The sequence below is a fragment of the Natrix helvetica genome (assembly GCF_964273705.1).
Source record: "Natrix helvetica genome assembly, chromosome: 1".
NCBI lineage: Eukaryota > Metazoa > Chordata > Lepidosauria > Squamata > Natricidae > Natrix > Natrix helvetica.
The window spans coordinates 259408415-259422458 of record NC_138548.1 but is presented as its reverse complement, the minus strand read 5'-3'; the positions used below and the strand labels follow the sequence as shown (position 1 = coordinate 259422458).

At 38.0% G+C, this 14044-nt stretch overlaps 1 protein-coding gene across 3 annotated transcripts in view; it reads left to right on the top strand.

Moving 5' to 3' along the window:
• Positions 1-14044, top strand: part of ADGRL1 (adhesion G protein-coupled receptor L1) — a 159288-nt gene that overhangs the window by 80091 nt on the left and 65153 nt on the right. For all 3 annotated transcript variants that reach the window (XM_081943144.1, XM_081943145.1, XM_081943146.1), the window contains exon 2: positions 9382-9527. In XM_081943144.1, coding sequence (XP_081799270.1) covers positions 9458-9527 — 70 coding nt within the window. In that variant the 5' untranslated portion in view covers positions 9382-9457. The remainder of the gene's footprint in view (positions 1-9381; positions 9528-14044) is intronic.

Here is a 14044-nt window from a genome sequence, read left to right as displayed (position 1 = left end):
ATCCAAGAAGTATTTTCAGATAGAACTGAAAAATGGAGATGAAGAGGAGGAAAGAGAAAGAAAAAAGGTAGGTAGAAATTAGTTTGTGGAGGATATGACTTCTTACAAGTTTTTGTAATAATGCCAGTAGACTAATAGACTCTGTTTCCTTTTTCTGACTTGTGCTGATGAGTTATTGTCTTCAGCATTTAATTTAACCAAGGTAGGGGTGTGTTTTGGATAGTATAATTATATTCTAATTATCAAGTAGCATGGGTATTAATTGTACTTTAAGCTACAGTATTTCTTCATTTCAAAAATGGGGGAGACAAGGGGGAATGCATCATTAAAAATGAGAAGCATGGGTATTTGAATAAACCGTAAATTTTCAGATTTTTGAATGAATTATTGTAACTTGAGTTAGGAGGACTAATACTAGACATAACTCACTATGCTCTCCGTGTACTAAAGGTTTGCTCTATATTTTTATGATTATCTTTAAAGCAGATTTGAACTGGAAGTCTATTTTAAAGAGGACTTGCTATAGTAAAATAGGACAAAAAGATACCCTGTCACATCTGAATCAATAGCATTATAAAATGATTTAGTATTTAATTCTTGACTGGGGTGTCCACTGATTCTTTCTTGGCTGTGTATTTAGAAGTCAAGTATAGGTGGACAATATTTTTGTAGCCAAGAGCTGTACTAATAGCTTTTGGGGGAGGGGAGGTAATGAAATGTCATGCATATCAGGACTACATTTTCCAGGTTTCCCTCTCTCCTGGGAAAAGGTAAGCAGGATTTTCTTTCATTCTTCTAAATATTTAGAGCTGGCTTTAGGATAATTTTCACCTTGATTTTCCACTATTGTCTGATAAACATCAGCTGTACAATTAGACATTCCTGGACCTTTTTGAAAGGATATGTGCAGGTGCCTTTGCTGTAAATTTCAGCTTTCCTAATTAGAGAAAGAATATGGCATTGTTTCCTAAACTGGAAGCCTTCAGTTTTAATAATCTTATGTCTTAGCCTTAATGGAAGGAAGCTAGCTTTGCCCCGGTCTCCTAGCTCCATAAGGAGAGAAATGGATGGCACAATAAATTCTTCTTTAGAACAATGGGGAAAGAAAGCCACAGCATTTATTGATATTTTCCCTTTGTTAAAGATAAACCCAATTTTAAGAATGTTCTGGCTAAAGTTTGAGGTCCCTTACATCCCTGAGAAGAATGTCATCTTTGAAAGGGCAGAGAACTTAAAAGCATGGGGAAATGTTGAAGAATTTGTTAGAGCATTAACAAATAGTCTAAATGTGCATCTATTACTTTAAAAAGAGGGGCACCTTGGAGATGGATGCTTGGAATTCTAGACAAAAGTCTTTCTGCAATATTTCAGCTAAGGCAGGACTTAATTTTTCACAAAGCCATAGAGATGGCAAGGCTCTGCGAATTGATCAGAGTCTAAGGCAGTGGTTCTCAACCTTCTTAATGCCGCGACCCTTTAATACAGTTCCTCATGTTGAGGTGACCTCCAACCATAAGATTATTTGATGTTTTCCGTATTTTTTTGAAAATATGTGTTTTCCAATGGTCTTAGGCGACCCCTGTGAAAGGGTCGTTCGACCCCCAAAGGGGTCCCAACCCACAGGTTGAGAACCACTGGACAATAAGAGAAGGTCTTGAAGCAGATAAGCCACTTTCCATAAATATTGCAGGAGCTATTTTCAGAATTCATTCATAGTTCTAACAAAAGTTCAGAAAAACATTCGAAAAACAGAAAAACATTCGGAAGCAACAAGGCACACTCCCTTAGGTAACATGTTTAGGTTTCAACGGATTCATTATATTATGAACCACTTCCTACTTAAGGGAGAACATGTTTTCCAAAAGATCATATCCATATCTTGGGCCTCATATATTCAGATAATCAGTGATGTGCAGTGAGGTTTATGGCTGGTGAGGCACTGACACAGTGGTGGGTTTCAAACTTTTTTAGACTTCTGGACTTCAACTCCCAGAATTCCACAGCCAGGCATGCTCAGTTCCGATTTAAAGTGACAGCATTTGTTTTTCTCCTTTACGAAAGAAATGTCCTTCTTTCTTTTTCTTTTTCTTCTCCCTTCCCCTCCTTCCTCCCTCTCTTCCTCCCTCCCCTCTCTCTCAAACACACACACACACACACACACAGAAGTTGGATTGGACTATCTCTCCTATCCTCTTCCCTCTCACTCACTCACTCTCTCTCTCAAACACACACACACACACACACACACACACAAAGTTGGATTGGAGGGAAGAGCACCAGCGAGGAGACCACAGGAGGAGGCAGGAAGCCAGTCAAAGAGCCATACTGGAGCACACACACTTTCCCCCAGCCCCAGAAGGATCCAGCCCAGCTTCACTGATCACAGATTCTGCTCTTGCCTCGGGTCCTCTGAAGAAGCCCCGCCCAAACGAGCGCCCTCTACTATGAGGCAGGAGAACTGCATGCCTCACCTACGTCAGGAATTTTTAGGCTTTTAATCCTTGCTTAACTCTGCTTGAGTGATCATAAAACGCCTAAAGTCAGACTAGATGAGGCATGCAGTTCTCCTGCCTCATAGTAGAGGGCACTTTTTTAGAGGCTTTTTTAAACAGTTAAGCAGAGTCATCCACAGTGAGGCAGCAACTAGCCCAGCCTGACCTCAGCTCTCGTCTTTTTCCTTTTACATTTTTTTCTTTTCATGATGACAGTGGTGAGGCTGTGCCTCCCCTGCCTCACCTGACTGCACGTCGCTGCGAGATAATGGCTGCTGCAGTAGAAGAGAGAGACAATTAATTTCACAAAGATATATTCTCACTATGGCATACATTTAAGAATTTGTTGGGCAGCTAGTTTGAAAATACAGTCATAACCTTAGATAGCTTCCTCAATTGTGAAGCAGTTCCAAAACTGCTAAAATTGGGGGAAATAGAAGGGGCTGAAAGGATGACCCTTTGAATATTTTGTTCTAAACCTTTGTGAAACCATGGAGGATACAAACACCCCATGGAATACGTTATTCCATTCTTTGTAAGGTGAAAATGGTTCGAGAAAAAAAGAAAAATCAATGCCTTGCGAACAAAATGGCAGGCTATGTTTTGTAAAATAAATATTTAAATGTTGCATAATTTACAAAAACACGATGCCTGTGTTGTACCATATATGCATATGTCTAGCTCTTGAAATTTAAAGTTGCATTTTAAAAGGATATATTTCCATTAATAGAAGTTGTACTCCACAGCTTCTATCAAGTGGCAGCAGACAATGTATTTTCCAAGCTGTATGTCCCAGGTGGCTTCTGGAAAATGCTGTTGACAATCAGAGGGCTAAATTGACTACCTTTATCATACCCTTTGAGAGAGAGTCTGTTTTTAACTTTCCCATCATAATACATACTCCCAAAGTTTTTCAGAAAAAAAATGAAGCGGCCATGGAAATACAAAAGGAATCATTGACTTCATAGACAGTATTTTAATTTTTGCACACAAAAGAAAAACCATTACAAAAAGTCCAACCTTCGATTTGATTAGGGTCCCTGAATCCATGCTGGTTGAACAAAGGGAAATGTGTTTCTGACCAAATGGACAGGATTACATTCTACACAACATGGCACAAAGCCAAGGAAGGTAAATGTCATTGGCAAATGAAAAGCAGTTGCACCATTTAGAAACAGTGAAGTGCTTTGTTGCAAAAAGCCGAAGTAGTTCTGTTGGCTGCAAAAGAGAATGTTCTATTTAAAGAATCCTCACTAACCAATACTTTTATTAGACGAATTCAAAGTTGCAGACAATGCAAACATAAAGAAAGCTCACGCAATATTCTCTAGCTGTTGACTGACCTAATATTGTAAAGACATCATCTCAACGTAGCACATGAAGTTGCATCTATTTGCATCTATTTGTTTCCATTATCTATGAAATCTATTATCCTAATTTTGAGAATTGGATGATGGTACTGTCTTTACAAAGATAAAGATGATTTCCTAATTTTAAAGAATTTATGCTATCGAGAAATGTGCAATGGTCAATGCTGATGTAAGGAATCAGCTATGTTGGGATCCTGCACTTCATCTACTTCATTACAGATCCCACGTGTAATCTGCTTCAGAAATCTTAACAAAGGTAAAAAAATTCTAGTCATAAAAGGATGTCTTTTTAATATTTGGGCATGCAAATCGTTTTTAAGATGCCTGAATATATATTGATTAAAGGAAAAGATGTTGATCAAGTGGTTATTAAGATGTGATTATTTCTACTAAGAATGATATTCTTTCCAATAATTGACTAGGTTCCATAAAAGTATTGATTATGAAAGTTACTGTGTCTGCTCCACAGGATAAGTAGAGAAAAATTTAGGGGGTAGGAAAAGTCATATGTTTCTTAACAGGGGATTTTTCATTAGATACAATCTCTTACTCACCAAGATAGCTTTAAGCCACCTTACATAAAGTTTCCCTAAATAGGTGCAAGCCTATTTAGATACTTTGAAATTAGAGATCACAAAATCCTCGATTAAGATTTGGCTGCAGGTTTTCAAAGTGGAGCTGAATATTAGGCCATGGAGAGGGTCTCCCAGGAAATATTCAACCAGAAAATATTTGTATGCAAACCAAACGAATATGCCCAGGAAGTGTTAAAATAAAATGTTTTGATATCTTAAAAAATAATCAAAAATAACCTTTTCAAAATATGTTTAAGAGGCATTAAATAAATATAACATATTTTACTATAACTTTTAATTAAAACCTATAATTAAAAATTTAGTATAATATGCAATGATTCTTGATGAATTGTTACAAAAATAAATGGTTGTAATTTCTTGTACTATGTTATTTAGAAATCAGTAATCTGCATTTTTTACATAATCGTCTAAAAAAAAAAAGCCCTGAAGCTATCCTGCTTGCATAATACATATTTCTTTTCATGGTCATTATAGCTCAGCCCACACCTCCAAACTGACTCTGAATGGAATACCACAAGGACAAAATCAAAAATAATTCACTAAAATCATCAAGGAGCAAAGTAAATTAAACACTTGCTAGAAAACTCAGCAAGGTAGAGACCATTTATATCTCTTTGGGGGCGGTCAGGTTAGGGGAGGGAGGAGCATTCCATAGGATAACAGTGCCAGTGATCAAGCCTATGTCATTCCCATCAAAATGTTGAGGGACCTGCCATAGACTCTCCTGTGATGAGTGGCCTAATCAAGCAGATTCTATCCTGGCATGGCAAATGAACTTATCAAGTGGAATTTTTTCCGTTCAAATAATTGATTCCAATTTTTTTAGAAAATCCCAGGATGAGTAATGCTTGTTCGTTCTATGAGAGGTCAGGATGTTCAGTGTTTCAGAAAAACCAGGGTTGGTTGTAGATAAGTAAACATTGTTAAGTCCTAATGAAAAGGAAACTCAGTATTATTATGCCATAATACAGGGATGAATAACCAATATTTTGCAGTATGCATGGGTGCCCAGCCCTCTTTTTGTAGCTCCCAACCATGCTAGGAGAGGAAACCAGCATCTCCCAAGTCACATTATAGAAGTTCCTAAAGAACCTGCTTGTTGGTTACAAAGTGAAGGTACCACATCCAGGCCTGTATGTACACATGAAAGGTCTCTAGGGTAGTCAATTTTGTGATCTCTTAGATTGTGTTCTCTTGGATTACTATAGATGTCACGGTGTAATGAGTATAATGATACATTTAGTTCTATACATGAATGTTTTTTGAATAGGACTGATTTCCTGAAGTAAACCTCAGCTGATACTAAAGCAGAATGTCCCCAAATTCAGCCTTCACGTGGTTACCTCTTTCCTATAATTCTTGACTGCTAAAGGCAATAATTTAAAATATGTGACTTCCAGTTGTCAAAAGATGACCGGTCCCTGAACAACAAATAAAGAAATATTTATTTATTTATTTTCTCACCAAATACCTGAAGGCCTAATTAAGTGCAGCAAATGTCTTTAGAATGAACTATCTCTAACGGGCATCATTTTTACTCTTACATGCAACGAGATTCATGGTCCTGCAGAGACCTAGTTGTTGGTGTCAGAAATAGGGTCAGTAGATACAGGATACACATCATCTGAAGTTTAGAGATATAGCCAAGGGCTATGAGAATAGACTCCAGAGCAATACTTAAAAGCATTGAAAAGAAGACAACACAAAACAAACAAACAAAACCCGAGGAGAGCAGAAAAGCAGTTTGCCGTTGGCTCTCTGGAAATGCTAAAGCTAAAGTTGCTGGCTAATCTTACAGTATATGTGTGTGAAAGGAGTCACTGAGGAAAGAGAGAGAAAAGCATCTCAGAGATATGGCAGAATGGCCGTGTATTCTGGGCTTCCCTGCAGTCAGTCCCTGAAGCAGTTCAGCAGTCCTTGGAACTGACAGATATTTCAAGCCTTGAGTCCTTGTAAGACGTCTTTTAGGCTGGCAGCTGACAACTGCCTAGTCTAAAAATCTGCTATAAATATGAAATGGTAGCCTGTGTGGCCTGTTTCTTGAATCCCCCTATAGCTGAATCTAGTAAATGACATCTGGAAAAGGGGGAGTATGATCTATTCAGTATATAGCTGTGGCTTACATGGCGTCTTATTTTTCCTACGCTTGGCTGCACCAGATTCCCCTCAAGGCAGGGACCAAAAGCCATCTGATTGAGAAGCTGGACAGAATAATCCTGCGGTGAAAGACTATGCTGTCATTATTGATCTCTTCTTCGGGTCTTCTGTGTAACTTACCCTCTTTCCTTAAGGAATTATTTCTGCTCTGATATGAGAAATACACACATAACAAATGCTGATAGCATTATTTGTTCAGTCATATGACTGTGTTGTGTTTTTCTGACGGAGCTCCAGTGCCTGCAAGAGTGGTCTGACAAGCCAAAATGTATTAAGTGAAGCTTCTCCTACAATTTCATATCTGTGACATGAAATATTTTCCTGCTAATTTTCTGCTGAGGGTTGTTGTTGTTGTTTGTTGTAATTCTTTGGTGAAAAGGAGCCATACACCCAACGTTTGAGGGAGAGGGGAGGGTCAGAGTGGCATGGTCGTGAACTGTAACAAGTAGAGGAACCAAATTTCCAAAAATAAAACCAGGCATATTCATTTGGAATATATTTGAATATTTATTAATGTTAATTCGTAACTTCAAGTATATGCGTAGGCAGAATTGGGCATCATTATCTGCAAACCTACAGACAACCACTACATGATGGGTGGGGGTGGAGTGAGGGGTGGACCAGCAGAAAACTGCTGCCATCTAGTGATGATCTGGTTTATTGCAGCCTGGAGATAGTAAATATCTACGGAAATTCTCAATTCAGTTCTGGCTGAGTTGAATGGCAGATTTAATGGTGTTATATTTATATTAGAGCTTGGAGACCAGGTCTACAGCAATTCATGTCTCAGAAAGATGGAAAACCACACTGCATAATTTGGCAACCGTGCCACTGAATCTTACAAGCCAAAACATGGATTTCATAGCTTCACACAGTTCAATTTGCCCATTCCTTTGAAGGAATACCATACTGAAGGAATATGAAGAATGCTGCAAAGAAAAAAAATCCTTATTTTGTTCAGTTCTTATTCAAATATTTACCAATATTACAATGGATAATATCAGTATTACTATTGATAATATTTGAATAATGCTGGAATACTGAAGAGACTTTTCAGGGAGTTTGGGAGGTGAGGTGCTTTGGAAGGTTTTGTTTTTAAAAAGGTGGGTCCTTGTTAACATGGTTTCAACCAAATTATCTTGGGAGATGTGGAATAAAGGCACAGTTCAAACTGAAGAGGACTTTGAAAATGATGTTTTGGAGAATCTGGAGTTTCCTTGGAAGCTATTTAGTTTTACTCAGGGACAAAACTGTCCGTAGTTGACAAGCTTCCACCAAAACTGCTGGGTGTATTCCAGAACCCATACTCAGTTCACATGAGGAGACTGCCAGATCCAGAAAGTCTGGCACGTGTCATGGATACTCTAGATTGATGCTCTCTTGTGCCTCCAGCTTCTTCGCAACGCACAACTGCTTCCATGTCTTAGATACAGGAATTTCTCAGGAGGCAGGGAAACTCTGAAACAGTGTTCTTGAGGTTTTTTTTTTACCTACAAGAGATGAAAGACAGAAATATGGTTTACTCTCTGATAGAATATCTCATAATGTCCAATATAACTCTATATCTCAAAAGTAAATCTGACAGAATTTAACTCCGTTATACTCCTATATATGTGCTTGTATCCTATCCAAATTTTGAGTTTCCCTTAACATAAAATCTTAATATTCTGACTCTAAAGAATCTGTTAAATCGAAATAAATATTCAAAAGCTTGGATAGAACTTACAATAACTTCGAATCTTATTTTAAGATATATACTTTGCTTATTATACTGATAATATTTATGTATTACTTGGATTTTAACAACCAGCTGTAGTTTTTAAAATGATATAATATTTTCATGAATTACCTGAATCCAATTAATAAAATATTGAAAATTCAAATCTTGTTTATGACACTTATTAATTCTGTTTACCAACTATTTTGTTTTAACTTTCTGAATTTTTCTCAGCTGTTCCTTCTTTCTTTTCCAAACTCTTAATATCATTTTAAAAAATGAAAAGCACTGCAGTAAAGTTACCTTAGCTTTCAAGTATTAGAAAGGTTGCCACTGTTCCTTTGTTTCAAGAACTCAAAAGAAATTCATCTCTAACTGACATCGGTCTTTGGTAAACATTTGATTTGGAGGCATTCAATGGAGGATACATTTATGTGGCTGTTGTTTTTGAAGTTAAATGGGAGTATAAATAGCTGTGTTTTGTTGAAGATTCTTTGCAGGAATGTCTTAAGTTTTGAGATGTGTGAATGAGCAAGTGGGCGAAAACCCCTGCAGAGAAACAAGTTCTCTTTTGGAAAAATAGAGAGGTATAAAGAGAATCTGCTTCGAATTTTTTTTTTATCATTTTCTAGCAACAGCCAAAAATGAATCCTTGTGGATTCCAGCTACTTCTTGTCTGGAAATATTGGTTTCATGTTATTGCACAATATGTTCTGATTTTTTCTTGAGAAAAATCTACTCTTTTGGGGTACATGTCCTTTGGATTAAACAGTAATTCCGGTTCAGTGTTTTGATTCTTCAAATATCCTCTTCTATAGAGAGAATAGACAGGGTCTCCTAAAAGGCTTCTACTTTTTCTGGGAAGAGATAGATATGTTAATCTGAAGGGCCAAAGAATGTAGAGGCTGATTAAGGACAACAATGTGTATCCTTTAGAACAGGAAAAATAATGTTAGCGTGATTTCTATAGGAGGCAGATTGAGGACAGCAGGTAATAACTCACCCCTGTGCTAATTCTTGGCTCAAGTCTTCTCCTCTTTCTCCACCAGGCCTGCTGTGATTTACCCTCCTTGGGGATGAACAGAGTGGCTCCTGGTCGCTGACAACTCCAGCACTCACTGCAGGATGGCCCTGCTCATCCATGCCCTCTGGAGCCTGTGCATCACCACTGTCCTTGTCACCTCAGCCACACAAGGTAAGAGAAACAGAGGAGAGCAGCTTCCAAAACAGGGCAGCCCTTGTAATGAATTAATCCATGAGCCTGCACCACCCGACGCTGGAAAAAGCTGAGAGATACTTTCTTTTCTAGACAAAATGAAAAATGTGAATTCTACTGCAATTTCTGAAATAAAACCTTTTATTTTCCTTTCACAATAAACGGTAAAAAGATTTTTAGAATAATGTTTGGCAACTTCCCTTGACAATGTCAAAATATTTTCCAATTAAGTACTAAAAACAGAACTGCTTTATTTAGAAATGCACAACATTTACAGTTGAAATCCCTGTCTCTTTGTCTCCTGTATATAGGTACCTGATCAAGTTGTATTTAATATCACATCTTCCTAACTAGCAAGAAGAGGCTACTTGCCTCTAGTAATGCAAAGGAGATCCTGGTACTATGGCGGTGCTCTTGAGACAGTTAATGAATTCCAGTTCTAAGGCCCGGGGGAGGGAAAATACCAGCAGCAAAATGAATCAGCATGTTAACATTATAAACCTTGTAAGCAAATAACCTGAAGCCGCTTTTGGGAGACCCAGTTCTAGTAATAGATGGTTAGATACACTATATTGCCAAAAGTATTCACTCACCCATCCACATAATCAGACTCAGTTATGAGCGAATACTTTTGGCAATATAGTGTACATTCACTGTGGGGTGACACAGTTTTCTGCAAAATTAGCAGTCTATTTTGGTGCTCATACTGAATTTAGGCACCTGGAATATTTTTGCACTTCTAGCAACTACTGTGACTGCTATATTTTTTTTCTGGTATGCATCCCTTACTTGTAATAAGTACAGAAAAAGTGAACATTAAGAAGGAAACTTTGTCTAGCAATGGGTTTCCAACCAAAGCCTTTTTTTTTAGACAATTGGAAAGAACTGTCAAGTAAGAGAATCTGGGAAGGCGCGGGGGGGCGGGGGGGAGCAACCAAATTTGTTATGAAATCTTGGACAAGGCAGATAGGGAGAAAAAAAAATTTCCTTGGTTAATGACGATCTTCTGTTTTTAAGCTTGTTGAGTTTTCCTGTCATGTTTCCTTTCATCTTGGCCAGTGGTGGGTTACAAATCCTGTTCCAACAGGTACTGTTGGAACGGGGCTGGCGGCGTCCTCATGGACGTTCTAGCACCTCCACAATGCTCCAGCTTCTCTGCGGAGCACCGCGCAGGCGCTGTACGTGCCATGCACATGCACAGCAGCACAGAAGCTTTAAAACACAGGTAAGGAGCTCGGGCGGGCTGATGGGCCCTTCGGAGCACTGTAACAGAATGGTATCTAGTGCTCCGGCTGGCTCCGGTACGCCATACCTGGGCTACCGCTGGCAACCCACCACTGATCTTGGCTAATGAAAGCTCAACAAATGCTTCTAGTTCATACATATTTTCCCCACATTATGGTTAGAGCAGCTTTCTCAGATTTGACACCCTCCAGATGTGATGGACATTCTGGTGTGGATGACTGAAGTTGTACTCCAATAAGTATATCTAAAGATCCTAGATGGAATAAAATAAAGAAGATTGATTGTTCTAATATGCAGTTTATTAATATAGTTCATGTGTTGGCTAAGTATTAATTGCTTTCCAAAATACCCTCATATGTTGCTCATATATGTGATATACAATCAGTGTACAGCTAATATTAAGAACAGGAATCCTGGTTATCAGAATAACAGAATTTGAAGGGAACTTGGAGGACTTCTAGTCCAACTCCCTGCTCAAGCAGGAAACCGTAGAACATTTCAGACAAATGGTTGTTCGATCTCTTCTTAAAAACGTCCAGTGTTAGAGTGACCACAACTTCTGGAGGCAACATGTTCCACTGATTAATTGTTCTGTCAGAAATTTCACCTTCCTTCTAAATTGGTTCTCTCCTTGATTAGTTTCCATCCATTGCTTCTTGACTTTCTTCAGCTTTGGTTTGTCCCCATAGATTTCACGTCCCCATAGATATCCTAAAAGGTTTCTAAACAGGGACTAGAATGCAGGGAAAAAATGCATTGAAAGTTACCAGCTTGGTTTAAAAGAAAAGAGGGGAAATGGATGAGGATGTAATGGGTACTCCTTAAAATAAGGTATGATTTCCTTTCATTATTTGTAATATAGTCCTGCTTACATTAATTGGGGAGGAGACTGTTCTTCAGTGATTATGGGGCATTTACACATTCAATTTTATATAATGTTAAATATTTCCTGCTTTTGGAATCAGACATCCCACATCCCTCAAGTACTACTTCAACTCTAAAGTTCCTGGAGGGGAAGGAGTGGCAGAAGATATTTAATTTTATTTTTTTTAAAAAAATAGATCCACACACCACCATCTGTGTCATATTTTAATCTTTTAGACTGGGTGACTTTCACTAGTGAAAATAGAGTTGATTAGAAGTCTCAGGACTCCTTCCAAGAGGAAGAATGGGGATCCTCAGTCTGAGAGTACAGTATGACTCTATTTGTTTAGATGAACATATCCTTGAAGATTTACCATATTTCAGAAGGCCAAGTGGAAAGAGATTTCCTAAAGAGAAATGCTCAGAATTCATAGAATGTTGCCTATCATGTTTGTCCTAATGTGAGATACCTTCTGCTTGCTTTTTTTTGCTTTGGGTTTTCAGATTTTGAAAGAAAGGGAGATAGGTAATGGAGTACTGTCTATTGCAGGGCTGTCAAACTCCCAGCCCATGGGCCAGATGTGTCACATGCTGGCCCCGTCCCCGCCCAGTTTAGTGAAGTGGGGGAAAGTCCCAATACATCATGTGATGCTGCTGTGATGATGTGAGTTTGACACCCCTGTAAAGGTAAAGGTTCCCCTCACACATATGTGCTAGTCATTCCCAGGGGGCGGTGCTCATCTCCATTTCAAAGCCAAAGAGCCAGCACTGTCTGAAGATGTTTCCATGGTCATGTGGCTGGCATGATTAAATGCTGAAGGCGCACAGAACACTGTTATTTTCTCATCAAAGGTGGTTCCTATTTTTTACTTGTTTTCGAACTGCTAGGTTGGCAGAAGCTGGGACAAGTAATGGGAGCTCACTCCATTACGTGGCACTGGGGATTTGAACCCCCAAACTGCCCACCTTTCTGATCGACAAGCTCAGCCCTCTTAGCCACTGAGCCGCCACGTTCCTGGCCTATAGGAACCACTAAACGCCAACTGCATTTAGACTCAAGTGTTTTAGCATTTGGCTAATATACTTAACCACTGATGCTTCTTACACACACATATATACTGGCCTCAAATATCTTTTAAGTGCTACATGTTTTGATATTTCCTCTAGGTTTTTTTTTTACAAAAATCCTGCAAAATAATATTTACTTAATCCCACAATGAGCTGTATGAACTATGCAAATTATTATAGTTTTCGCTTTAACTGATGTGCTATGATTTTTTCTACTTCCCTTTGTACTGTGAACATAGCCAAGAAATTAAGGTGATGGAAATGTTGCTGCCTTAGCCCATATGGTTTCTGTCCTAAATCTTATTCCGTATCACCCTCTTGTGTTTTCACTCAGCTGGATTTGATTGGTAGTGTCAGTTTGTATGCCTAAATTAAGAATTAAAGGTAATCTCAGTTTCCCATTTGCACCTGTATGCTTTTAACTTGACAATTTGGATTCTGAAAAAATATATATGGAGAAAACTGCTTTAAAATAGGCTTTTGTCATTATAATGACAGAATACATGCAATTTGTTAAAGTCCTTCTGTTGTCTATTCCAGCTGTTTGTTTTGGTATCATAGTCAGATGCTTTGACTGTGAATTGATAATTGTTACCTATCCTGAGCCTTTCAAATATTGAAGACTTTATGAAACAATAAACAAAACTGAAGAAATACTCATCAGAATCATTATATGTACGTCTTGCCTTTTGTGAAAAGATCTGAATGCCAAAGGCAAATTATTATACAAGTTTTCAAACTCTGTGAGTTTTCTTAAGCTTCTGGGTGAAAGATTTTAAATGAGAGATAAACCTGGAGAACCCTTCTCACGTGCATCAGAAAGAGAACCTTAACTTAGTTTAAAACAGGAAATCTTTTTGGAAACAAACCTTAATCATTTTTAAACCGTGGACTCAAAGGCCTGTGTTTTAAATCAGGATTCTTGCTTAGGATAGAAAACTATATTCAAATTAAAATGAAACTTTTTCTGTATTCCTCTTGCTATCAGAAACAAATTTATTTGGAATTGACTTAGCAAGAGATGTGAACATGTAATGTAACATGTAAATCAGTGTGGTGTCTGAACAAGTTTACTTTAATTAGTTCAACGGACCATAGGTAAAACCTTAATTTTAAAAGAAATCTTGACCATTTCTTTCAGAATGGGTAGGGCCACAAATTTTGTTTGAGTGACAAAAATGGGTGCCTTAAGAATCTACAAGTCTACACAGAACTTTGGCTATAATATTGAATTGGATAAATGGGAAAAATGTTGGGGAACAAATTTAAAAATGACACTATCAGTTGCATACAAGGAAAATCAGTACAAAATGTTTTAC